The sequence below is a fragment of the Notolabrus celidotus genome, chromosome 12 (genome assembly GCF_009762535.1).
Source record: "Notolabrus celidotus isolate fNotCel1 chromosome 12, fNotCel1.pri, whole genome shotgun sequence".
Lineage (NCBI taxonomy): Eukaryota > Metazoa > Chordata > Actinopteri > Labriformes > Labridae > Notolabrus > Notolabrus celidotus.
This window is the reverse complement of record NC_048283.1, coordinates 3408667-3435975: the sequence shown is the minus strand read 5'-3', so window position 1 is coordinate 3435975 and position 27309 is coordinate 3408667. Positions and strand designations below refer to the sequence as shown.

Sequence of the window (27309 nt, the reverse complement as noted above, 5' to 3'; positions counted from 1 at the left end):
ACTTGATCTGTGTACTTTGACCTGTACATGACAAACTGACTAGTTCTCGCCAAGACCAATAACCCTGATGATATCCTGGACTTTGGCCTATTTGAGTTTGGTCCCGTTCTTGACTGATACAGGATTTTAGAGCCTCCACAGTTTATGCTCTCCTGTCTCATTATTTTTGTCACACACACCAAAACTATGATGTAATATTGCGGGGGCCTAATGTGGAGTGACTCACTTTAGAGCCAGCCTCAAGTGGTCACTCCAGGAACTGCAAGTTTTGGTTCTTCCATGTTGGCTTACTTTTGTTAGCTGCTCATTTTAAAAGTCGTTATTTTACTTTCTAACTTGAATGTGACCCTCCTCTCTGGGCCCGCCCTCTGACAGGGTCATATCAGACATTCAACAATCCAATCAAAAACAATAAAGGACTGACAGTAAAACAGGTTCTTGTTATCATGATGCACAACATTTTATTAGCAGTTTTTCAGGCAAAATAATCAAAATGAAGCCTCATATACACGTTAATGCTTTTAGTACACACAACAGGATGGGCTCAACTTGTGCAACAGAAGGAACTCTCAATCCTAATCCAGGACAGACCCATAAACCTCCACCTCGCAGAGAGTCAGGTACTCCGCCCTTCCAGGGATCACTATGTTAACATAGCGACCATCCATCCCATTGCATTTGAATTCAACAGTAGCTCCAGCTGGGATGTTCTCAAGCACAGCACATCTAAAAAAAGAAGAAATACATTTTGAATATCACATCCATTAGTCCGGTTATACCTCCCCCTGTTTGACCTCTATCAATGTTAGACCACGCACATATTAATAATGTGAAAGTATCAGTTTCATTCAATAAACAGTAACTTTTACAGCTCTTGCCACTTTTATCTCAACATGGCCAAAGTGTTATAGCACCATCAAATATATTACTATATTATTTTCAAAGATAGGGTGTTGTGTTTTTTGTTAACAGGATGAATACTACCTGGGATTGTTGTTGCCATTGTTTTCAATAGAATCTCCGATGCGGAGCTCAGCTCCATTCAGTCGTGGTGAGAACCGAGGATCTCTGCGGTTGACAATCTTTACAGAGAACACTTTATGGGTTGTGATCAGATCCAGTCGCCACCAGGGGGCGAAATTGGGGTTGGTGTGAGTGCAGGACCCGTCCACCCGATCGTTGCCATTGTTTCCATCAATGGCTAAGTATGCCCAGCCTTCTGAATAAAATGATGACTGTGTGGCTTTTCCCTTGAGTGCAAGGTTCACTCCTGAAAGAAGAAGCACATTGTTAGCACCGAAACATGTGTTTTTATTATGTCAGTGTTTTCAGTCACTACAAAAGGTGATCTTTTTTTCAACTGGAGCTGTCAATGTGGCAGTCCTGTCCTTGCCTTGGGTTTTACTTGTGAATAACTGTGAAGTGTAATGTTCAATTTCCACTCTGACATTTCCTCACTTCTAACAGATTTCCTTGTTGGCATGATAAACTGTTTCAGAACCAACAGAGACAAACAAATCTTCCTTTTTTGTTTGTAGCCAAGCCAACACACTGGTCCTGTGGTGTTCAGAGGTACTGGGTTCTAAAGCCTAACTTAATCTAGTATTCAGCTAGACCATAATTTAAAGTTTAAATGTAAAGTGTTTATTTAGTTACATGCTTTTAATAAAAAAGTATCTTAATTATTCAACATTGGCTGAAATCTCACCAGTCGGCGCGCGGTACCCGTAGACCTCCACTTCACAGAGTGTCAGAATTCTGTCAGCACCAGGGAGATTAACCGTCACATAACGCCCAGCCAGATCATTCACTGGCAGAGTGAATGAGCTCCCTGCAGGGATCTCAGAAATGACACCAGCCCTGAAAGAGACACAGAAACTCTGTTTGTGAGTTTTTTTAAAGAATGCTGTGTAAAAGTTTAAACAAGTATGTCAAAACATGTGATTGTGAAACAGGTACTGGAAACAAGCAAAGATGGTTTTAAGCAAAGTCAAATTAAAGCTCCTGTGAGGAGTTCTGGTTATGAAACAGGATGAAAGATAAACTCTGCATAGTATTCTAAAGCCTGAAAATGGTGCTGGGAGTAGGTGTCACACTGCCAAAACTTCCTCTTTTGACATTTCCCACTGCCAAGTCTCTTGATGAGGGACATTTTAAGAAAGCAGAGTGAGATTTCTGGTTAAGAAACACGACTTAAGGCTGATTTATACTTCTGCGTTGAATCAACGGCTTACCCTACGCCGGGGGTCCGCGTAGCTCCCGTACCTACGCCGTGGCCTACGCACGTAGCTGACGTGCACCTCCTCCAAAATGTAACTCCCCGTAGGGCCAACGCGAACTGCAAGCCCTGTGATTGGTCCGCTCGGCGGCTTTGTCTTTCCCGCATTTACAACACTTCCGGGATCCCGGACATCAGCCGCACATCGGCCGTGTATTTCATCTCCTCCTCTCTATTCTTCATGTAATCATGTCTGTATGATAAACAGCAACATGTATCAGCTGTAGATTAACATAACACGCTCTGAATCTCTGTGGAAAAGTAAACAGAGATCGTAGCGGGACCGGAAGCAGGCGGCCGGCTATCAGAGACCACACTGCCCTCAAGCGTTTCCGCGGAGAATTGCTGCGCGACACGGACACACCGACGCATGTGGGGCTCATGTCCGTGTCAGCCCCTGCTGCGTAGGGGAGACGCAGAAGTATAAATCAGCCTTTACACATGAGCAGGACAAAATCAGCAAAGAAATAAGAGATACTGCTTTGGGGGCGACAAATATGTCAGAAACCCAAAATTACTCACTGGAGCTTTAAACAAAATACTTCAGGAAAAGCACTGACACTGAATTCGATGCTGAATCTTATGCACAAAAGATTGTAGTATTAGTTTTTCCAGCAGCTTGACACTCACCGCGGGTTTGCAACACCATTGTCTGTTAAAGCATCACCAATGTGGACCTCAGCCCCGTTGATCTTATCTGCACAGCAGTCTCCTCTGTTGGTGATGACGACAGAGGTGACAGTGTAGCGGTCCAGCAGGTCCACTCTCCACCAGGGGTTGGCCATTTCAATAGTGTGGGTGCATGAACCGGCATGAAAGGTAGACTCACGGTTTCCATCGATTGCACTGCTGGCGTCCCCAAAGTTGTGCAAATAGCGATGTGACTGGGTTGCTTTGCCACGTAAGGCCACATTTTCTGTTGGGGAAATACAGAATTGTTTTCTTAAGTTGATATTGCATAATAATGGAGGCATAATGCAGGCTACTTATTCCTTTAACTAGCCAATCAAAAAAAAAGTTTGCATTTTTTGATCCCAGGGCTGGATGGTGGAGGAGTGATTAACGATGTTGCCTCACAGCAAGAAGGTTTGTGGTTCCAGTTCTGACTGGACCTCTGTGTGGAGTTTGTATGCATCACTCCCCCCTGTGTACTCTTGTGTCTTTCCACATTACAAAAGCATGCACTATAGTCTAATTGGTCACTGTAAATTTATGCATGGGTGTGAGGGTGTCTGATTGTCCATCTGGGATAGCCTCAACGGGACAAACACTGCAGCTGATGGCCGGACAGTCTTTTTATGCTCTTGGGGTACTAATAGCCATAGTACAGTTGTTAACCTTCCAAGGGCATAAAAGAGTAGCCAACACATAATAATAATAATAATAATAATAATAATAATAATAATAATAATAATAATAATAATAATACATTTTATTTATAAAAGCGCTTTAAAAGATTCTCCAAGCGCTTTACAGGAAAATAAAATGTATACAATAGAAAAGCAAAGGAAAGGAAAACAGTGCAAAAAAAAGAAAAGAAAAGCAAGGCAGCAAAATAAAACAAAACAAGAAAAAAATCAATCAATTCTAGTTTAAAAGCCTTTGTAAAAAGGTGTGTTTTGAGTCCGGATTTGAATTTGGTGAGTGAGGGAGAGAATCTGAGGTGTTGGGGGAGAGAGTTCCAGAGGGTTGGGGCAGCGACAGAGAAGGCCCTGTCCTCCCAGGTTCGGTGCTTGGGTTTGGTGAGAGGGGTGAGGAGGTTGGCGTTGGTGGAGCGGAGGTTGCGGGAGGGATTATATGGCTGCAGAAGGTCGGTGAGGTAGGAGGGAGCTAGATTGTGGAGGTCTTTGTAGGTGATGAGGAGGATCTTGTACTGTATTCTTGAGGGGATGGGAAGCCAATGGAGGTTCTGGAGGACTGGGGTGATGTGGTCTCTGGAGCGGGAGTGAGTGAGGAGGCGTGCAGCTGAGTTTTGTATGTATTGTAATTTGTTGAGGAGGGTGTTGGGTGTACCGTAGAGGATGCTATTGCAATAATCGAGTCTTGAGGTGATGAAGGCGTGGATGAGAGTTTCAGCTGCAGTGAAGGAAAGGGAGGGGTGGAGACGGGCGATGTTTTTGAGGTGGAAGAAAGCGTTTTTTGAAATATTGTTAATGTGTTGTTGAAAGTTGAGTGACTGATCAAGCATCTGATAAGCATCAAAAACTGCAGTTCCTTGAATGACCACTTGAGGCTGGCTCTTAAAGTGAACTAATCCCCGTCAGGTCCAATATTCCTGTACAGCAGGATTTAACACATTTACAGCCTGGAACTAAATATGTTTGTTGTGCAGAGGATTGATTCAGAAGTTAGTTATGGTTAACATTTAATATGCTGAGAGTTGTGCGCAATTAGGTATATGGCTGCTTTGAGTTATAAGATGATGATGCACATGGGGATGGGGATCAAAGCCCAGTTCTAAAGAAGACATGATCCAGCATTTTTCAAAACATGAATTCAATAAGATTTGAGCTTTTCAATACTGCTATCGAGTCTTGTAGGTTTGGTAATGTAATGCCCCATCTTGACATGGGTCACGTGAATTTAATCAAACCACAGAAAACTGATTGTTGGGCTCCATCTTAACAAAGCTTAAGTTTACCAAATGCAGAACAGTTGGCTGTCTTTGGGCTGAAACAACTTTGTCAACTCCAGCTGCTGCATGAATGCAGTTAAGCTGAGTGTATTCCTCTGAGGGTCAGCAAAAGAAGCATCACTTTCTTCATTTTTCTGGCTAAGGCAGAAAGGACATAGAGTGTTCATTTGGTAGCATTATGGCATTATTTAAAAAGGAGACGTAATATTTGATGAACAGGTGTTTTTAAAAAATGGGACTTGATTCAAAAGCCAAGGCTTACTTATGCTACGGGATATTCTACAACAGCTTTAATTTAACTGATACATCAACAGCCTCTGAGATTATATCCAGGGTTCGTATGCACATCCAGCCATTACACAAACAGGACCGTTAGTCTTAACATACCGTTATGGAACGGTCCATTTGGCCGTAGTGTTAGCCAATTAACTAATTGTGCCATGAAAGAGAGGCTGTTGCAAAATGTTGTATGTCCAGGGAACCTCCTGGAAAACCTCTATCCAACAAATTCAAATTGTGCATTCCTACTACGCCAGGCATGTCCAAAGTACGGCCCGGGGGCCAATCACGGCCCAAGGTCCATATATTTATGGCCCAAAGCTTGCATCTTATATTGTGTTATTTATATAACAGAAATGAATCACCTTCTGAATCATCTGTACATTTGCAGATTCTTTCAGGAGCACAAACAAAACTAAAGTTAATCCAGAAACATCTCAAACAGCTTCATATGGACTACCTGTCTAAAGCCAAAGCTCTGGGAATTCTGCAAGACGGCAATAAAGAAGAAACACAAGAACTCTTCAAGCTGACAGGTTTTCAAAATAATGTTTTTATCATGATTTGAAAAAAAAAAGTATGAACACTAAAAGTTCAGAAGACACAAGACGAGATCAAAATTATGAAATGGTGCAGAAAAGGTCAAATTTGATGCATAAAAATAGTTCAGAACGCAGGAAAGGAATGATTTTGTTCTAAAAATGTTGTCTGCTGGTCAGAACAGTCTTAAAAACAACATGAAAAAGAAGTGTGATGAAATCCAGATCGTGATCCTGCCATAGGAAAATAGTGATTCAATATTTTTCCCCACATTGCCCGACCCAAAGGAAAATCATTTTCCTCCGGAAGAAGATAAAGTTTTCTAATGTTTAAGTGGCTTGTGGAGAACTGAGGACTTAGTCACTGATTTATTGAGAAAAAATGTAAAATAATTGTTATTAAAGGCACAATGAGGAGTTTTTCACCAGCTAAGAAACAGACTGAAACCAACACTGATGCCTCTTTATGACCTTTAAAAGCAATCAAAACCATAAACAACAACACTGATACCTTATCTGTTGTCATTTTTAATGCCTTAAACCACTCAGAGGGGGTAGGTATCAGACCACATGATTTGGCTTCAGAAACACCCTTTTCTGCTGTTTCCATGGCAAATAATCACATTGAGTGATAAATCTGGCTGTTAAAAGACAGCAGGGTGAGGTTTTTGTTGAAAACACTACTTTTGCATGTACAGAACAAGAGATAAGAGGTATCACTTTGTCCACAATGGGGCGCCAAAATTGATATCAATCAAAAGTTCCTCACAGCAGCTTTAAATATTTCATATATAGCTTCTATGATTCCAAAGTCTCAGTAGGATCCACTGGCCCTGAGGTAATCTGACAACATCATATGTGGCCCTCTTTGAAAAGAGTTTGGACACCCCTGTACTACGCATAAACAACAATAAACATAATTTCACCACAGACATCTTGGAAGGACCCAGACGCATTGAAGCGAAGAGCTTAGCAAACCTGCAAATCTGACTGCAGCGAGCCTTGGCGGCTTGAGACTTGGATTGCCTCCCTTATCTCATCTATTAACTGAAAAATGTGGTGTCTCCTAAATCGTCATACTTTTCCAAAGGATTCATTCGATCCCTAAATATCCGTTGTCTTTGCATACTTACAAATGGTAATTCATAAGCACGATGTCTGCCATCCTTTAAACAGCCTAACAGGTGAGGTAATCCTGCGTTAGCACCTGTAATGGTGGGGTCCACCTTCATTAAATGTAATGCTTTTGTTGGGGCGTTAACCCGGCTCATGCATACAGCTAATCCATTTTTTTAACCATTAGTACAAACAGCCCATTTTCATCGTTAATGCTGGACGTGCATACGAGCCCTGAACTTTCACTCATGTGAAGTAGTCAGAATACCAAATAGTCAGAAAACATCAGTGACTGTTGATGCTGAAAATGCTTAGGTGCAGATTTTTGACATTTGTGTAATGTGTCATTTCCTCGATACTTCTCTGTTTACACCAGCACTCACAGTATTTCAACATTTCAAGATGTTCTTCTTCTTCTTCTCTGTTTTACTCTCAGAAAACACACAAACACGTTGAACTTTTCCTTATTTATTTAAATCACTTGATATTAGCATTAATATGTCATTCGTTTATTTCTGCAACAATAAAATCTGATGACATAATCTGACCGGACAGGAAGCGTTCCATGAGCACTAACATAAAGCACAACAGCTCTAAATTATAACTCACTTCTTGTGTATTTAAAATCTGTTCAGTCACATTTCATTTAAAGAAACAGCAGATAATGTTTTAAATCACACAGAAGAAAACATTTCCTTAAGTTAGTCTTTAATTAAACTGTGGCAAGTAGAAATCAAACCCCAATTCTCAAATGTTGAGATGCTGTGTGAAATGTTCATTTAAAAAAAAAAGAGTCCAAATGTGATTCCAACAACACGTTGTAAACATTTGGGAACCCAGGAGACCAGTCTCTGTGGTTTCCTCAAATTCTTGCCCAATGTAGGCTTTCAGCTGCTCAATAGTTCAGGGTCTCCTGTGCTACATTTTTCATTTCAGTTTCTCAGTGAGTCACAGGTCGGGACTGCAGGGAGGCAAGTTTAGCACCTGGATTTGTCTGCTACTGAGTAATGCTATAATGAGCTTCCACAGCTCTTTTCATAGAACAGTTTCAAAATTAGAATTTTTGATTTACACAGCCTCCCAACTTTTTTGGATCCGGGGTTGCTCTGGTTATAATAAGCATGATTTTAAGTATGTAAGAGCAAAACTGTTATTGTGGGCGTCCATCCTTTGTATCACAGTTGAAGTTTACGATCCGGCGTGCTGGGTTGCTCGTCATCACGGAACATCTGGTAGAAAAAGCAGAAATTCAGAGATTCACTTTAATGACATTAGCCCCTCTTCAACCTGTCCAAGGACAGAAAGCATAAGGGGACAAACCATAAGAGGTGAAACATATAACCACCTGACAAACACAACAAATCCACCTGTCAGTCAAATCAAACATGCCCCTAATTAAGCACAATTATGCATAACCTAAAGCCTTCCACCAGATCCGTGTCCGGTCTGTCTCCAATCCGCTGCGGTCCGGCTCTGTGATCTCTTGTCCTTCAACACTCACAGCGGGACCGCCAGACAGCTAGAGTCATGTGACCGAGGTTTCCCCGCGGTAATCACTGAATCAAGGATTCTCCTCCTGTGCTGCCACTAAGGCAGTTAATTTGTTTTGTATAACATTGGAATTCATTTTGCACTAATTAAAGTTAAAGAATATGTTAAAAGCTGCTAAAAGTTAAAAGAGCCTGTAAAAAAGGTTTATTTTGAAAGTCGGTCATTTGATGACGTCACATCCTGTCAGGTCTGTTTCTGTTAGGCCATTTCCTGTTAGCTTCTTTTCCTGGCTCACCAGAACCAAGCGGCAAACTCCGGTCTCAAACGATGAAGCCAATGCGAAAGTGATATAAACTGCAATACATCGAAAATCCGCTTGAGGCTGGCTGCAGAAACACCGGAAACCACATTGATATGAATGGGAAGAAGACGATCTTTGCAGCATTGATAAACATGTTTACAGCCTGGTTCAAAAACCGGCTTGGCCCTACAATGCTAATCTCTCTATCGGCACACACTGTACGGGGGGTGAATTTTTTTCTAACGTGACGGTTCAGAAAATACTAAGATTACGAGTTTTGCCCAAATAAGGACATGACTGACGTGACTCCCGGTCGGGAACACACAGCCATTGGCTAAGAGGCTCACACTACGTCACACTCTGCCTGGTTGAGTTCCGCATTACCAATATGGCTGCTGCCGTCGATTTGCTTCAAAACAGCTCTCAGGAACAGATGGGTGACGTCACGGATACTACGTCCATAGTTTATACAGTATATGATCAGAAAGCAAGGCAGACATGTGGAGCATGGTCTGAATGTTAACCGCCGCCATCTGCTCAAATTCATCATCGAGGCATTGCCGTAAGTTCATAAATGTGATGTTTAGGATGTTAAGAATATAAATAGTGATATATTGTTAAAAACATTTAAGGATAAAAGGTTAAAAATAGAGATTATTCACATTTATTTAAAAGCTATTTAAAACATGCTAGCAGCTAATGTAGCTGGTACTCAAAGTGCATTGAGTGATCTTAACTTATGTTTGAAGCCACTTAAAATGTAACATTATGTTATATACAGTGCTTATTGTTTTGTATTATTCACAGTTTTCACCAGCATGTCAGTGAAGGAACCCGAAGTAAACGGTCAATCTTGCTTCGACTCTGTCTTCATTGGCTCAGGTTTACCTTGGTGTTTAGTCAGAGTTTCAACACACTGCACGAGAACACTACACCTCCTCCTCTCCTCATCCATGATGTCTTTCTGGTCCTCTGAAAACCTCTGACCTGTTGACTCCAGGTACTGGCTCCGCTCATCATGACTTTGGTTTGTTGTTGTAGTTAAGTGAAATACGATCTGGTGATAACACAGAGTGTTTGATTCTGAAAATTAACCGGATGTTTTCATTTTGTTTTGGTGAAACCTGACTTCCTGTCCCGCTCCATCTGCTCTGTTGAGATTGATGCGTCGTGCTCCGGCAGAAATAGAAGTCTTGCTAGTCTAGAATCAGATCCGGTGCCGTGATGGATCAGAGATGGACCAGACACAGATCTGGTGGAATTTGGCCGCTCATATAATTGAAATGGATGAATCAGGAATAAAGTAACCCCTGTTGTTGGCACAGAAAAGAAACAAGGTACAAAGACTAACACCATTGTTTGTACCAGACAGTTAACGTGTTCAATTCTGCTTTAAAAATAAAGTTCATCTCGCCACCTTAATGAAAAACCCTTCGTTGGCTTTGCGAAGAGCCAGACGCCACCAGGGGTTCCTTTCTCCTCCTGCGTGACTACCGGAGCCTTCTTCCAATTTGCTTCCACGAGTTCCATCAATGTCACTATTGTCATTGCCAAATGGGAACAATGAGGGCTTTGTTGGTTTTCCTTGGAGTGCCAGGTTCTCTCCTGTAGGAAGAACACACTCATATTGGTAGCCATTTGAACCTGTTCAACCTAATGTCACTCCAAGGCTCTAAATAATGACATTTTCAAAACGGGTCACTCTGACACTTGTTTTAATTAATAATTTAATCACATAGACTTTAAAATGACAAGACATTACGAGGAATGCAAAAAATACATTTTTAAGTTTAATCTTTCAATAACTTCATCTCTTCTTTGATCACTGAGGAAATGGTTAAAGTTGGAGTAATACTGTTGGATCAATCACTGTTAAACACTGTGTTGTATGATTTTCATATTAGCCTGTAACTCACCAGCTGGGGCATGGTACCCGTAGACTTCCACTTCGCAAAGGCTAAGGATCCTTTTTGAACCGGGTAACTTCAAAGTCACATACCGTCCCTCCACAGGATTGTCGAATCGAAAAGTTAGCGATCGACCAGAACCAGTATGAGGAATTGTACCGACCCTAAAAGAGACAGAGAAAGAATTGCACAGGTAGTTTATATACAGACATGGGCACTAAAGAGGCTGGCTTTTTGTGACTTGTAAAACAGCATTTAAAGCTGAGTACCTAGAACTTTCAGTTCAGTGAGCTACTTTCAATTAAAAGGATCCTTCAGCTTTGTGTTGACTGTAATTCCTCCAAAGTCTTGAGTCCTGTATCGATCAGCTAATCTATGAAAGTGTAGACCAATGAGAATTATGCGGGTTTATTATCCTGAGGTAAATTTAATACTCAAAGACTTTATTGAGAGAAGCAGCTCACCCTTTTGGTTCTCCCTAAAGCTTATAGCACACACTAAAACACTTTGAGAATCTCTTGTTGTCAAAGAGTAAACAAACATGACGGACGATGGTATTGCTACAAGTTTAACGTTTCAAATCAGGGTTATCCTGATACTTGTCAAGGGAAGATCAGAGGAAGTTAAATTACTCTTAACATACTCCAAACCACAGGAAAACCAGTCAGAGTCCGGGAGGCAGACAACCTCTCCGATTTTAAGAGTAGGCCTCAAACTTTTCCTTTTTGATAAAGCTTATAGTTAAGGCTTGGACTAGCTCTTAGTTATGCTGCTATAAGCTAAGACTGCCTTGGGAACTGACACAGTGAGCTCTTGTCTCTCCCTCTCTCTCCTCTCTCTGCCTGTCTCTTACTTTAACTCTTCCTGTCCCATTAAAGTTACTAACCATAGACCTTTCTGGGAGTCCCTGAGCTCCCTTGTCCCGTAGGTTCCTCTGGGTGTTGCTGCTGTGAACATGGCTGACTCCAGCAACTACAGCTATTAATGTCAGTCTCACCATTATCATCAAAGTTATAATGCTGATGTCAAATTTAAATTGACTTGACTCCAACTGTAATAATGATGTATTATTGGAGTTGGACTCAAATGTGAGTTTCTTTGCATAAAAATAAGAAGTGTGAACATTTTTGGAGAGGAAAACAGACGATGCCTGCTTCAAAGACTGGAAGTATAAACCATTGAACTCTAATCTTTGCTTCAACTGTTTCTTTGAGAATCTCTGGAGGTGAATATTGACAAAGATGAAAAAGCCCAAGTTGCTCAAACAAATACAAAAAGCTGAAGTATTTAACTCACTTTGGGTTTCCAAGGCCGTTGTTTTGTAACGAGTTGCCGATGTAGATTTCTAGACCGTTGAGTCTTGCTGAACAACAGTCTCCTCTGTTGGTGATGATGATGGAGGGGATGGTGTACGACTCCAGCAGGTCCACCCTCCACCAGGGGTTGGATTGTTCAGCGGTGTGAGTACATGATCCGTGGTGAAAGTCAGAATCCCGGTTTCCATCGATAGCACTGTTGGCGGCCCCGAAATCGTGTGGATAGCTGATTGAATGAGTCGCTTTTCCACGTAAGGCAACATTTTCTGGAAATGAGACATTTAATGTTATTCTCACGTATGAGCTTTCAAGTGTTTATAATCTGATACTTTTCTGTGCTTCTAAGAGATCAACACAGTCATGAAGGCTGTTACAAAAATCTCCGAAAAACAAAAGCAGGTTGAAATAGCGATCACATGAAAGTGAAGACAAATTCATATTGCTGTGATTGTCCATGATTGGTCGTGTTTTACATATTTGGTTATTCGTTGTGCTACCCATGTTTCATTTTGTTGTTTGTATTTAGACGTATTGTCTGTATATGGTTTCAATTAGGGATGGGACATGATTTTCAAATGCAATAAGTAACAGAAGAAGAAGAAAGCTAACTTCATTAAATCAAAAACATTAGCAACAGTCGCTGGAAATACGTGTTTAGTGGTGTGAGATTCAGAAACGGAGATAATCACAGAGACTAAGCATGGCTGTAAAATGTAAACATATACGAGTCATATGAGTCACAGAAACGCCAACGTCTTGTCCCACTCGATTACAAATAATCACTGAATAGATGCCAGTGATTATCAATTAGTATTTGGGCTTGAAATTACCATCCCTAGTTGTATTTTGATATGTTATCATTCTGCGCGATGTTCTAAGTCTGTTGTTTGGTCTACATTTGGTTTGTTTTTATTTTTATGATCATGTTTTTTTTATTTATTTTGTATTTGGTTAAAGCTAGGGTTGGTAGTCTCCGAAAACCAGCATGAATTTGAATGTAGCTTTTCCTCATGACTCCATCAAACCCCTCCCCTCCTTCCTCAGAGCTCCTCCAAAACGACGCCCCCCCCGCTCACATGCACGAGTGCCGCTGATTCTCGACCATATGATGGTGACTGATTCAAAACCGGTCCTCACCAAAACATTCTCATAGTGAAAGTTAAAAACACAAACAAACATGGCTGCTGTTAGTACTCACAACTATCATGCTAGCATTATCCAGTTGTACTGGTGACACGATATCAGGAGAAAAGTTATAACACATATATAAAACTGTAACAGCTCTACTGTTTGTTAAACGTGTTCAGTGTAGATGTTCTTAATTCCTACAGTGTTGACGGTCAGTGAAGGCATCAGGAGAGGTGTAGAGTGTGCGAGTGGGAGAGAGGAGAGACAAGAGGAGAAGTTTTTCATTCATTCAAACATTGATTGTTGTTTTGATGGTTGGCGTGATCACGGCCGACAGTGACCGGTTATTAAAGATCAACGTGTTCACGAACCGGCTCGTCATCACTACAGCGTCCGGACGGGCGCTACAATAAATATATATTTTCTGTAGGACTTACTGAACGTCATTAATTATTCTGCTTGTTGGTTTTTAGACTCTGATCCGGACTACAGTCCTGAGCAAAGCACCTCATCAGGTCAAAGGGGACAGGCCCGAGGACGAGCGAGAGGGGCAGTAAATAGAGTCAGGGGAAGTAGAGGCAGGAGACGGGGACTCGGAGGAGTGCACGCCGGGGAAATGTACGAGCAGGAGGAGGGCAGAACGGCTGGACGGGATTTGATTGGTTTAAAATTTGGGGAGCCAAAAAACGGTGATTGGTTGTTGTTTTCCCAGGTTTACTCCGGCTGTAGATAGCAGTTTTTTTTCACTCTTTTTTAGGAACACATTATGTATTGATTGCCATCAGGACATAAAGATCATTTTAACCAGTATGACAAAAAGTGTATCTAAATCTGATTACCAACCCCAGCTTTAAGTTGTCATTATGTTGTTTTGTTGGCTGTATTTTTAACTTTATTCTGACCTAAAAAAAGCTGTTGCAAGGTTTTTAGAAAATGGGAAATAAATCTGCTTATACCAACAATAATCTAAAACAGCAGAAACGCACATCTAATACATTATTAAGCATAGCCATAAAGTGCTCTTCAGAGAAGGTGTCATACTTACCATGGGTGTAAGCTGAGTGTGTCTCCAGGAGGAGCAACACAATGAGGACAGTCAGTTTCATCATCCTGGTTTAGACAAACGACAAACATCAACACATGATATTAAAAAATGTTCACTTTATCATTTCAGCTTACATTCACTGTAGAATGAAAGAATGAAAAGGTTACCTGCAGACTCAGCTGTGTTTCTGCCCTGGAGTCAGATGATGACCTGGAAGTTTCCAAACCCCTAAAATCTCCAACATTTCCAAGCTCTTTATAAGCCGCATTTCTTCAGCTCTGTAGGAGCTGAACCAATAAGAAGAAATCAGATCATAATCATATCCAGCACCACGCAGTCATTGGTTAATCCTTTTTTTGAAACGCACGTGTATTTTAGTTCCCCACTCATTAACTGTCAGAGGTTATCCTGGGTCATGCTAAGAACAAAACTTAAGAACACACCAAAGATAGTCAGTGTGATATCTATCTATCTATCTATCTATCTATCTATCTATCTATCTATCTATCTATCTATCTATCTATCTATCTATCTATCTATCTATCTATCTATCTATCTATCTATCTACTCTGAACAAAAATTAAACACAGAACTTTAGTTCTTGCTCCCATTTTTCATGAGCTGAACTCAAAGGTCTTTTTCTCTCAAATATTGTTCACAAATGTGTCTAAATCTGTGTTAGTGAGCACTTCTTGCCGAGAAAATCCATCCAACACACAGGAGTGGCATATCAAGATGCTGATTAGACAGCATGATTATCAATCAATCATTCAATCAATCAATCAATCAATCAATCAATCAATCAATCAATCAATCAATCAGACTTCATTTATAAAGCGTTTTGCATACAATGACATTGTAACACAAAGTGCTGTATATAAAAAAAACTTCAAATAGAATAAATTAAGAAAAAGGTCCCACCCCCAGCCTGACCCCAAACCCACCCCACAATCCTAAGGTTAAGAACACAATATACAACAATAGTAATAAAAACAATAAAAAATAAAATAAATAAAAAATAAAAAAGAAGTTGCTGAACGAACTGAGGAAACGCTCTCATGATATCTTAATGAGGAAACACTGGAGGTAAAATAAGATGTTAAAACTCAACACAGGAAATTAAACTCACCAAAATAAAATACATTTTATTTTATTTATTTTGTATTTTATTACATCAGACACTTTACTAAGCCCAACCTCAGCCTCTCAGTGGCTTTTGGCTCTTTGTAGTTGCTACACAAGGTAGAAAAACTGCTAAACTAAGAAGTGTTGATTTGTTAAAGCACTTCTGCTCAGACAACAATGCTGTTTGTGCTGATATGCTGCAAAAGTCTGATTCAGTACACTTCAAACAGTGCAGCAAAACACACAAAATACAGTGTACACTTACAACAGGTGTGCAGTCGGTGTCTTTGGCACCAAAACTAAAAGATTTCCAACAAAACCGAAAACCACTGAGACGATATCTTGGACTTTAACTCATGTGACGAAGTTAAAATACCAAATAGTCCAAAAAAATAAGAAAAAACATCAGTGACTGTTGATGCTGAAAAATGCTTAGGTGCAGATTTTTGACTTTGCGTAATGTGTCCTTCCCTTCTCTGTTTACACCAGCACTCAGTATTTCAACATTTCAATATGTTCTTCTTCTTCTTCTTCTTCTTTTTCTTCTTCTCTATTTTACTCTGAGAAATTACAAAAACACATTAAACTACCCCTAATTTACTAATATCACTAAAGATGATTTATTATACTCTGCAATAATAAGTGCTGACTGAGTAACCTGACCGGACATGGAGCGTTCTATGAGAACTAGCATAAAGTTCAACAGCTTTCAGACTTTGGACTTTGTTTATCACTCTGCTTCTAGGGTTCCAGAAATCTGTCCATGGACCTCCCGTATTTAAAGTAAGAGCAAATATTGGCTGAAACAGGAGGACACAACAGTGAAGTGATAGCACACTCTGAGCGGCTGGGTTACCGGCAGTGATGAATATTATGAAGCAGAGAGCACTACGATGTAAAACAGGGTCATTGTTCTTTAATATCGTACCCCTCAGCGTCTGTTACTGCACGCTTTTTAACGCCAAACCTGCACTGTGAAAACAAAAGAGCTGTGAAAACTCAACATTTCAAGGCAACTGTCTGCACAAGATTTTTGAGTTTTTCTAACTAGAAATCTTACATTTGAGCCAACTGATGAGTTTTTGTTGAGATAACTTATCATTCATATGTAGTGTAACTTCAAGTGTTGAGTTCTACATACTAAGAAGTGAAAGTTGTGCCAACTTATTATTGTTTGTTCAGAAAATGTTCCTTTGTTACTGCACGTTACTGCACCGTTTTCACACCTGCAAGGTAGCTAGCTAATGTTCAAGGCGGCTCACTATTGGTAATGACCATGCCTTATTAAACTAACTAAACACATTAAAGTTACATTAACCGGTAATCAACTCACCATCAATTGACTAACTGTAAAGCTAGAGTTTCAATACAATACTCAAATAAAATACTCACCTTCAGGGTGATAAAATCCACACAGGACAGGAGAGATGGCGCTACATGTGGGGAATTGAAAGTGTGGAAGACCCCTGTAGATTTGAGTTGGAGACCCCGTTCTTTGCCTGAAGCAGACTCAAGTAATTTAGCCAAGCCTCAAACTCAGAATTTCAAGCACATTATCGGCCGATATTGGCTTTAAAATGAACTATCGGATATAATTAACCGATAAAATAATGGGCTGCTGCACACATGTTGGGCTCATGTTTGAAGTTAAACTTGAATTTAAGCAGCAGTCTGTAAGGTACATGTACATTTTTGTTTAATTGCTGTACAGTTGCACTTTTCACATGTTCCCTGTGAACAGAGGTTAGGTTTACTCACTATGTCAAATGTGAAATTGGCCAGTTTGCCCTGGTTGTGGGTATTATTGTTATTATTGTCTCAGGGAGAGCATCATCCAAGTTTTAAGTAGGATGTATGTTTTTGTATGAATTTTGTTTGAAAGCAAATGTCATAAATAAATATGCAGTTTGAAGTAAGATAAGATAATCCTTTATTCATCAGAGTCCTGGGTAGGAGGAGGTGTTTGCACCCTAAAGCTTCCCCCCGTGCCCCTTGCATAGCCCCTGCATTTTGTATGACTTCTTTGAGCAATTACTGCCCTTTCTGCTTCTGATGCCATTATTTTTCATAATAAGGTTCTTCCAATTTCAAGCTGTGCCTCAGATATTGTGAAAGTCCGCTTCCAAACTGTCTTGCACAGTGTTACATTAAGAGATCTATATCACTCTCATATCTGTGTGTCAATGCTCAGCTGAGCTTTAGGAATCAAAGTCAGTGAAACCTGGAGCAAAAAAAAGACTGAGTGAAATACAGTCAAACAACCACTTCTATACAGACAACTCAGACATGTGGTTACCCCTCTGGAGATCAATAAAGTTTTATCTTATCTTATGTTTGTCTGTCTGTTTATTTTACAGCACTTCCTGGATTATGTCTGTGAACAGTGCCAACCTTTCTCTGTTCTTTTATACCTAAAAGACCTCACTATCCTTGGCAGTTAAACTTTGTGTTTCTCTCACAAAACCAACAACACCAGATTTTTATCTCACTCACCAAAGTTGCCCAACAGTGTGATAGTAAAAACACTGTACACTGTTTAAACAGAAAATGCTGAGTTGCAGATTTTTACTGGTGACCTTTCCCCACAACTTCTCTGTTTCGGTTCAGCAGAACTCAAACGTGTTTAAGCATTTCATGATGTTCTGCTTCTTGATTTACTTGTTTTTCTAAATGAGATCATTTTTGTGTTGCATTGAAAATGTGTTTATGTGAATGTGTTATTACCAGTGGTGGACAGTAACAAAGCAAATTTAACTGAGTACATTTTCTGAGTATCTTTCCTTTACTTGAGTATTATTTTGAGGGGAACTTATTACTTTTACTCCATTTGAGAGACAAATATCCTACTTTGGACTCCACTACATTTCTATAAATGCTCTAGTTACTCACTACTTTAGCTTTGAAGTCAGCTGATGAATCTTCTTTTCTGAAATCAGATCCCAAAGACCGTAAACTGTTGGTGTATTTGTGTTTGGTTTGTCTCAGTGGTGTAGCCGTACCTCGGTTGAGCGTAGATCCAACGTTATTCAGATCAGTCCGTTCATTTAGTCGTGGTGATGATGGCTGTGACCGAGAAGGATGATGATTCTCTACCTGAGTACCACGGCCATATTTTAAACCCACGTTTGAGGTTTTTGAAATAAAGAATGATTGGTGTTGTTGTAAATCTCTAATCTGTTTACCACACAAACTTCATCACAGCCTTCAAAACATCAGCATCTAACCTGAGAAAGCATGTGGAGGTTTGGAGCTAACACACTGCTTTGATTCCAGATGAACATTTGAGACTTGTCTGTGCTTGTAGGAACTTAGTTTATATTTCATGATTTACTTTTTAGATATGAAATCATGTTTTCTAGATAAACAGAACGGTGCAGAATGTACACCCATGCATTCTTGACTGCACTGAAAATACATTTAGAGATATTTTAAAAAGTACTTTGAATACTTCAGTATTTTTAAAAGCAAGTACTCCAGGACTTTAACTCAAGTCATAATTTTACAGAACGACTTTCACTTGTATTGGAGTGAAGTTTGACCAGGAGGATCTATACTCTGACTTAAAGGCACTATGAGGAGTTTTGAACTGGCTGAGAAACAGACTGAAAATGATACAGATGCCTCTTTATGACCTTCAATAGCAAACAAGACCATCAGCAGCAACACTGACACCTTCTCTGTTGTCATTTTTAATGCCTGAAACCGCCCTGAGGGGGTAGGTGTCAGACCAGATGATGGACATCTTGCTTCAGAAACAGCCTTTATTTGACTGTTTTCATGGAAAATAATCACAATGCCTGATAAAGTTGACTGTTAAAAGACAACAGGATGAGATTTTTGTTGAAAACACTACTTTTGCATGTACAGGACAAGAGATAAGAGGTATCGCTTTGTCCACAAGGGGGCGCCAGAATCGATACAAAACAAAAGTTCCTCACAGCAGCTTTAAGTAATGAAGCCGTGTACTTTGTCCACCACTGGTTATTCCTGCAGGCCCAATGGTTGAATGCTTAAGTCAGCTGTTGGGACGTCACTGTTTGTACCTAATGAGTTATAATAATAATAATAATAATAATTCATAGAATTTATATAGCGCTTTTCTTAGTACTCAAAGTCGCTTTACATAAGATGAAAACTAAAGAAAGAAAATAAAACACATAAATAAAAACAAACAAAACAGGGACAGATATGGGGCGGGGAGAGAGGTCATGTGTGGTATGCTTTTTTGAACAGGTAGGTCTTGAGGTGGTTTTTAAATGAGAGGAGCGAGTCAGAGCTACGGATGTGTGGAGGGAGAGAGTTCCAGAGAGTCGGGGGCAGCGATGGCAAAGGCTCTGTCCCCCAAGGTGCGGTGCTTGGACTTGGTGATAGGGGGACAGGAGGTTGGCATCTGAGGATCTCAGGCGGCGAGATGGGGAGTGGCGTTTGAGGAGGTCGGTCAGGTAAGAGGGGGCGAGGTTATTGAGGGCTTTGTAGGGGATGAGCAGGATCTTGAAGTGGATTCGGTGCTGAATGGGGAGCCAGTGGAGGTGCTGAAGGATGGGTTATCAGACATGCGGTTTGATCTCTGGTTTTCTTCCTGATAATTAGCACCCATCGTCTTTTTAATACTGATAGATTGAGAAGCCATGACATGGGAACAGTTTGCCCAACCTTTGTTCATAAGACTATAAAACTTTGAACGCAGCAGTGAGGCATTACAATATCATTTAGCTCCCCAACCTGAGAGTGAAGTCAGAAGAAAATTGCTGCCATGTGAGAATGATTGATCAAAACTAATTTTAAAATAGAAAAGCTTTGACATTTCTTCACCCTTTGTAGATAGTGATTAATGACATTCATCATGACAGAAATATCTGCAGTAACAACAGGACAACATAAACTTTTTCTATTGAGTTTGTTTTTATTCATCACTTTATTTACAGACTGTTTCATGTGGAACAAAAAGACTGGATGTCTCATAAAATGACACAAAAAGTACAAAAGTACAAACTATGTACACACACAATCACAACTATATGAATCAACCTAGCTTAGAGGTCAAGGTTTCATTCTTTAAGTACTTAAAGAGAAGCTTGTAGACACCAAACTTGAGCTTCACCATCGATGAACAAGAAGCAGCCTCAAATGGCTGCTCTTTAATTTGTCTGCCCCCTAGTGGGAAAAGTCTTAGACTGCAGCTTGAACAATTGCAGCCATCTGTAGAGGCTGCAATGTTAAAAAGAAAAACAGCAGCTGAGTTAAAGAAAGCTAAAATTTGAAATGTAGAAATGATTGGATTTTTTTCTTCTCAGAAGTCATAGACACACATCCATTGTAAAAATAAGAGCTAATATTTTACTAATTCATCAGGTGGCCACAAAACAACTCCACATGGCAAGTTTTTATAAGTTTTTCTGCCCTCTAGTGGGAAGAAACATCAGAGTGTAGCTTTAATATGCTTTTTACTTATTGTTGCTTTCAATGGTGGTGGCAATATAGTTAAAAAAAACAACTTGTACTGTAAAGTTAAAACACAACATGGGGTATAAAATGTCATAGTTACAAATGTTAGACCTAATCCAGTCTGGAGCCAAAGACCTCCACCTCGCACAAAGCGAGGTACGATGTTCTTCCAGGAATAACTATGTTAACGTAGCGACCTTCCATCCCGTTACATGTGAAGTTTTCAGTGAAGCCTCCAGGGAAGGGATGAATCACAGCACACCTGGTAGAAGAAGAGAGTGAGCTCATCAAAGATTTAGCTTTATGAACAGAAACCTTTCAAAGTGATGCCCTCCTGATGGAGGGGTAACCTTTTTTTCAAATTGGTTCAACATTTGAGGAGTAGAACTTTCAGTTCTCACATCTCACCATACTCAACTCAAACCTGTACTGACATGACTGATGACACTTTCCCCCGTACAATAACTACCTCCACTCTCTGTGCAATATTCATTATTCTTTTTTTATTATTATTCTTTTTTTAAATTAATTCAACCACCCTGCACTGATATTTTGTCTTGCCTTTTTATCTTGTCTTTGTTTTCTAACAGCATCTACCTCTTGTGTTGTTATATTATATTGTGTGTGCACTTTAAAGGAGCTGCTCTCCCAAATCTCATTTGTACTATGTACAATGACAATAAAGGCTTTCAATTCAATTCAAGTGCAACTACTTTCGCAACATTTAGCCTTTTACTCTTAACAATGAGGTTTAACTTTCAGAAAGACACAATATCATGTTGTATTTGTCTGCTGCTTTTCAAATCAGACTTTACCCCCAAAAATAACGCTTTAATTTGATCAATTTAATTTTCCCCAGAATGCAAAATAACGGTGATAATAATCAATATGTGCTTGATTTGACTTTCTTCTCTACACTTTGACTTTCTTCAGAATATTAAGACACTAGCATGAAACAATAAAAAAATCCACTTATCTGTGTTTTTTTCTGGGTTTAAAGTTTATAGTGAAAGTTTGACATCTGTTGACATTTCGACATCATACTTGTCATTTGAACTGGAAGTTTTCTTCATTTAGATTTCAGTCACTGAATTTCAACTTTGCTTTCTACAACTTTATTGTCTTTAATATGCAAAGAAAACCTTTTCTATTATATGGTCTGATTAATTCAAGACTTATTTCTTGTTCTTTCTTTCTTTCTTTCTTTCTTTCTTTCTTTCTTTCTTTCTTTCTTTCTTTCTTTCTTTCTTTCTTTCTTTCTTCGACCATTAAGAAAAATGTCTTCCTCTTTTAATTTATGGCACTAATCTTTAAAGTTTGACAATTGTATTTTATTTTCAACTTTTAGACTTAATTTTCAAAATGCAAAACAAAAAAGTCTTCTCTTCACTTATTTCCATTTTAAAATTTTAGAAATTCTTTAGTTTTACCAGACCGATATTTCAACCCAATGATATGCTGTATAAACTGTAACCGCAAATGTTTAGTTATTGTACTACTGGGTTTGTTTATATATAAATTACCTGGGGTTGTTGTTGCCATTGTTTTCAAGGGAATCTCCAATGAGTATGTTAGCTCCATTAATCCATGTGGGAGTGTTACTGTAGTTGGTTATGTTAACAGAAAACACTTTGTGGGTTTTGCCCAGGTCCAGTCTCCACCAGGGGCTGTACTCGCTGATGGTGTGAGAACAGGAGCCCTTGTTCCAGTGGCTGGCTTTATTTCCGTCTATGGCGAAATATGCAACAGCTCCAGAATTTAGTGAGGACTGAGAAGCATGTCCTTGGAGCGCCAAATTCTCCCCTGCAATAAAAGAAATAGTTCCAAACATCAGCACTGACACATTTTCTGTAGAACTCTGCAAATGGTGAATGGACTTGCACTAAACATAACAATGTATAATGCCTTCTGATATGTGTAAGCTGTGCAGTCACTATCTAAATAAACCAGTTTGGCTCTGGTGAATCTCATGTGTCATGTGAAGATCAAGACAAATTAAGCCAAGATGGATACACATCAGGGAGGGAGACATCTTTGCATGCATTTAGCTTGTTTTCCACACATTCTCACCTGTAGGGGCACGGTAACCGTAAACTTCCACTTCACAGAGTGAGAGGATTTTTGCTGCACCAGTCAGTGTCACGGTCACATAACGTCCCTCCACGGTTCTGGTAAAAGTGAATTTTAAAGACCTGCCTTCAGGAATTTCAGAAATAACTCCAACCCTAAAACAGAAAAAGGGAGAGAAGCAGCAGTCAGTACAACATAAAGCAACACAATGTAAGAAACAAGAGGCCTACTTAGTCAAAAAGTCAAAGATTCATCAACCCTTGGTTTCTGATGAGGCCCCAAGATAACACTTGTCATATTGGAAATGCTGACTGATAAAGTGGAGTTAAGGCAGATCAGCCATGCCCTTGAATATACCTAATTATGCATACGTCTTCACCTCAGTAGAATCAAAACAGATGAGTTATCACATTCATCCCCCTACAAATGTTGTGATTACCGAAATGATGGAAAATAGGTAAAAACTCTTCTTGTTCCAGTTTGTTTGTTTGGCTGTAAACATGTTTATTTCTGCATTAAAAATGAGCACTGTAATGTGGGCTCTGTGAAGGTATCCTTCATTTTTGGGGCCAGCCTCCAGTGGACACTTAAGGTACTGCAGTTTTTGCTGCAGTCTCTCAACCATAGATTATTTAAATAAAGAACGTAGTATCCGTGACGTCATCAATCTGTTTCTGAAGGTCAATCGTGGGCGGCAGCCATATTGGAACTCAACATAACTGCTGTTGCGCTAGTGTGAGGTAAAGAGGTGGGCCTTGAGCCTCCTAGCCAACAGATACAGTGTTCCCACCTGTCAGTCAAGTCAGCTGGGCCTCTCATTGGAAGACTCGTAATCTCAATATCTTTGAAACTACTTCGTTATGATAAGAATTAACCCCCGTACAGTGTGTGCCGATTGAGAAATGAGCTTTCCAGACTACACTCATCTTTGTACCAGGCTGTAAACATGTTTATTTACGCTGTAAATATTGTCTTTTTTAAATTTGTGAGTATGTGGTTTCCGGTACTTCAAGTGGACACTCTAGGAATAGCAGTTTTTAACACTTCAGCATTGGCTTCAATTCTCGCGGCCAGAGATTGCCACCTGCTCTCAACACCGGATATCGCAGCCTGTCTTGCAATTTCAGACTTGTTGAAAAACTTATTGGAGAAAAACGTCACATTTTAAGAGAATTTAATCCACAAATAACAAGAATATGTGGTGCATGTTGTGAATTATTTGCAGAATGGTTGGGCTTAGGCACCAAGACAAGGGTGTAGAAAATATATATAAGGTTTGCTGATATCTGCATGTTTTTTTTATCAAAAAGTCAATTAAACTAGCTGAACTTTCATGGTTTTTGTATTACATCAATTATAGAGTCACAGGAAAGAGCATATGAAAAGGTAAACTGTTCACTCACTTTGGGTTTGCAACACCATTGTCTCGTAAAGAGTTGCCAATGTGAATCTGAGCCCCGTTGATCCTCTCTGTACAGCAGTCTCCTCTGTTGGTGATGATGATGGAGGTGATGATGTACGGCTCCAGCAGGTCCACCCTCCACCAGGGGTTGGTCTGTGATAAAGTATGGGTGCACGATCCAGCACTATATGTACTGTCACGGTTTCCATCGATGGCATTGCTGGCTGATGCAAGTGGGTTCAAAAGTTGACTTGACTGGGTTGCTTTCCCACGAACGGCCACGTTTTCTGCGATGTCATTTTTAAAAGTCAACATCAAAACATAGAATTATAGCGTTTGTAAATGACTCAACCTGCACTCAGTGTTTTCTTTTGGCAACATTGAGGAATCAGGAAAAAATTAACGCTTCACTGACTATAGAACACAAGACATACAAGCCCAATATCTTGGGCATACAAGTTATTATCTTGTGGGAGCACGTTGATATTTTGTGCCAAAAGTGTATTTTGGAAACAAGTTATTATCTTTTGTGCACATTATCAGCACACCAGATCACTGAACAAGTTGATATCACAAAAGGTTTTATCTAATGGGACCAAGTTATTATCTGTGTGCACCAGGTGCGTCTGGAACCTTCGTGCCATGATATAACCTATCCTTTAAGGTTTAGTGGTTGCATGGTTGAGTCTGTTTGTCCTGTAAAACATCAGATAGATCAAACCCTGCCTATCAGAGCATGCAACACAACCTCTGGTACCAGCTCTGGATGATAAGTTGTTCCCACAAGATATGCATCTTATCTGCAAAAATATTTATAAAAATCATTCTCTTAACTTCAGGAGCTCTGTGCAAAAGTGAAGGCAATGCAGTCTTAAACATACATTCTTTGTCATGTTCCTCAAGGGGGAACTCCATGAGTTTGAAGTCGGACTGTGTTGTCACCAAATGACACTACTTTGCAATTATATTTTAGGATGAGAGGAAAGGAAATATTGTGTAAAAAAAGGTATAAAACTTTGTCAAACTTACGGTAGGTTTCAGCCAAGCATGACCCCAGAAGGAGGGGCAGGAGCAGAACTGAGACGTGTTTCATTTTTCTGTTCAAGAGGACAAGAGAGACAAGAGGGCACATCAAATAATTACACTAAAAAGAAATGACCATTGTATGAGTTGTCTCATACAGTTACAACATACTTAGATCTAGAAGATAAATAACGTATGTTACTGTGGTTTAAAAAAAATGCTATTAGAATCCTATCTATAATATCAGGTGGTGAGTGAGACACTACAAATTAACTGTCCATAAACATTTAAACATAAATGTACAAACCTTTTGGTTACCTTTATCATAACACTCATTTTTCAACTGAACTAATGAAATAAGGCTTACTTAGATCTTAAACTGAAAAAAAAATATTGTAATATTTTAAATAACTATTTTTAAGGTAAATTGAGGAAACTCCAGCAAATTGAAAGTTGAAAAAGAGATCACTGAGGTTTTCTTTCTGCAGTGGAATAGAGTTCTGTTTTTTTTAATAACCTAATATCAATAAAATGCTGCGTAAAAATGTTGTTTCTTTTCCTCAGATTAAACTAAAAGTTGTGATAACAAAGTTGAAATACGAGTACTCATCCCATTGTTCTGATTTGATCAGTTAAATGTTATATAAACTGTAGAATGTTACCTTAATAATTACAGTATCCGAATATATTAAATCATAACCCTTTCTACTTTGATATGCAGTACCAGAGATATAGTTAAACATTGTTGGTTCACTTACAATTCTTAAGACAACACAAAGTTAAAAGCATCAGTATTCAGTTTCAAACCACCCACCTTTTCTTTCAGAGTGAGACCTCAGGAGAAGACAAAGAGCTGCTGGTGATGAGTATGACTGCATGGAGCACTAACACATATTTATACCCACATCTTATCATAACATGTGCTGTTGTTTATTAATGATTTACTGCACGTGACTTTATGTTTCCTGGTCTGCAGATAAAGTTTGTTGTGAATATCAAGCAGGTTCACTTTTTATGAGTTCTTTTAGATTCTTTCAGATTTGTGATTGTAGATAAGTCTATGGTGATTTATTGACCGGTCTACATCTGAAAGTGGATTCATTGCAACATGGAGCCATAAAATCAAACTGGGGCACATGGCAGCACGTGAAAAGAAAGAAATGCTGACCTGATTAAAGGCAAGGCAAGTTTATTATACAAAGAGCAGTTCAAAGTTCTTTACAGAGTTAAAAAACAAAAACAACCCATTAATAATAATAATAATTTTATTTGTAGAGCATTTTTCAAAAACCAAGGTACAAAGTGCTTCACATGGGCAGCAAAATAAAACAGGCAGTTCATAAAAACACACGAGTCAAGACAAAGAAACAAAACATATTTTAAAAGACACAAAATTCCACTAAAAGAACTCTAAAGGAATGCAATTGTTATTACAAATAAATGTGTGAAAATTTATAAAAACGGAGTTATCTGTTTTTGCAAATTTGTATTTATTTATTTATTTATTTATTTATTGCACATACAAAAGAACAAAACAAAAATTGCATGTTCAATAACACGAGCCAAGATATAACAGATAAAATTCAATAATAAAATGAACCACTAACATGCAGGAAGAGCCAAAAACACCCTAACAGGCTGGTCGAGTGGCCCTCTGTAAATGAACTCTTCTTTCTCACTCTCAAGTAAATTCAATTCAATTCAATTCAAAACTTGATTTGTCCCCGGCAATGGCGGAGGCACACAGTTTTGACTTGGGTGGCCAAACTGGGGCACTGACTGTTGAAGTGGCCAAGGTTACTTCCAATGTAACTCGACAGAGTGTCAACATTTAAATCTGCTGGACTGAACTCTTTAAAGGCACTATGAGGAGTTTTGAACTGGCTGAGAAACAGACTGAAAATGATACAGATGCCTCTTTATGACCTTCAATAGCAAACAAGACCATCAGCAGCAACACTGACACCTTCTCTGTTGTCATTTTTAATGCCTGAAACCGCCCTGAGGGGGTAGGTGTCAGACCAGATGATGGACATCTTGCTTCAGAAACAGCCTTTAGTTGACTGTTTTCATGGAAAATAATCACAATGCCTGATAAAGTTCACGGTTAAAAGACAACAGGATGAGATTTTTGTTAAGAACACTACTTTTGCATGTACAGGACAAGAGATAAGAGGATTTTAATGTATAAAAATGTGTGTGGTCTTGT

At 39.3% G+C, this 27309-nt stretch overlaps 1 protein-coding gene across 1 annotated transcript; it reads right to left on the bottom strand.

Moving 5' to 3' along the window:
• Positions 1-435: 435 nt before the first annotated feature.
• Positions 436-25174, bottom strand: LOC117822690. The gene is made up of 16 exons (XM_034697538.1): positions 25107-25174; positions 24079-24364; positions 22676-22830; positions 22129-22408; positions 20741-20867; positions 16089-16132; positions 14036-14100; positions 11843-12128; positions 10556-10710; positions 10057-10244; positions 8027-8076; positions 5035-5051; positions 2909-3194; positions 1709-1860; positions 985-1270; positions 436-726 (listed from the first exon to the last, which is right to left on the bottom strand). The coding sequence occupies exons 1-16, from the start codon at positions 25168-25170 to the stop codon at positions 576-578; spliced, it is 2592 nt and encodes an 863-aa protein (XP_034553429.1). The 5' UTR covers positions 25171-25174; the 3' UTR covers positions 436-575.
• Positions 25175-27309: the final 2135 nt, after the last annotated feature.

Bases quoted from the DNA above. Each gene is read 5' to 3' on its own strand.
- LOC117822690 (XM_034697538.1), bottom strand. From the start codon at position 25,170: ATGAAACACGTCTCAGTTCTGCTCCTGCCCCTCCTTCTGGGGTCATGC. The intron at 16,133-20,740 runs GTCTTTGGCTCC...TTGTTTTCACAG, and splicing joins TCGCTTTGTGCGAGGTGGAG to TGCAGGTTTGGCGTTAAAAA. The intron at 12,129-14,035 runs GTAAGTATGACA...TCTCATTTCCAG, and splicing joins ACACTCAGCTTACACCCATG to AAAATGTTGCCTTACGTGGA.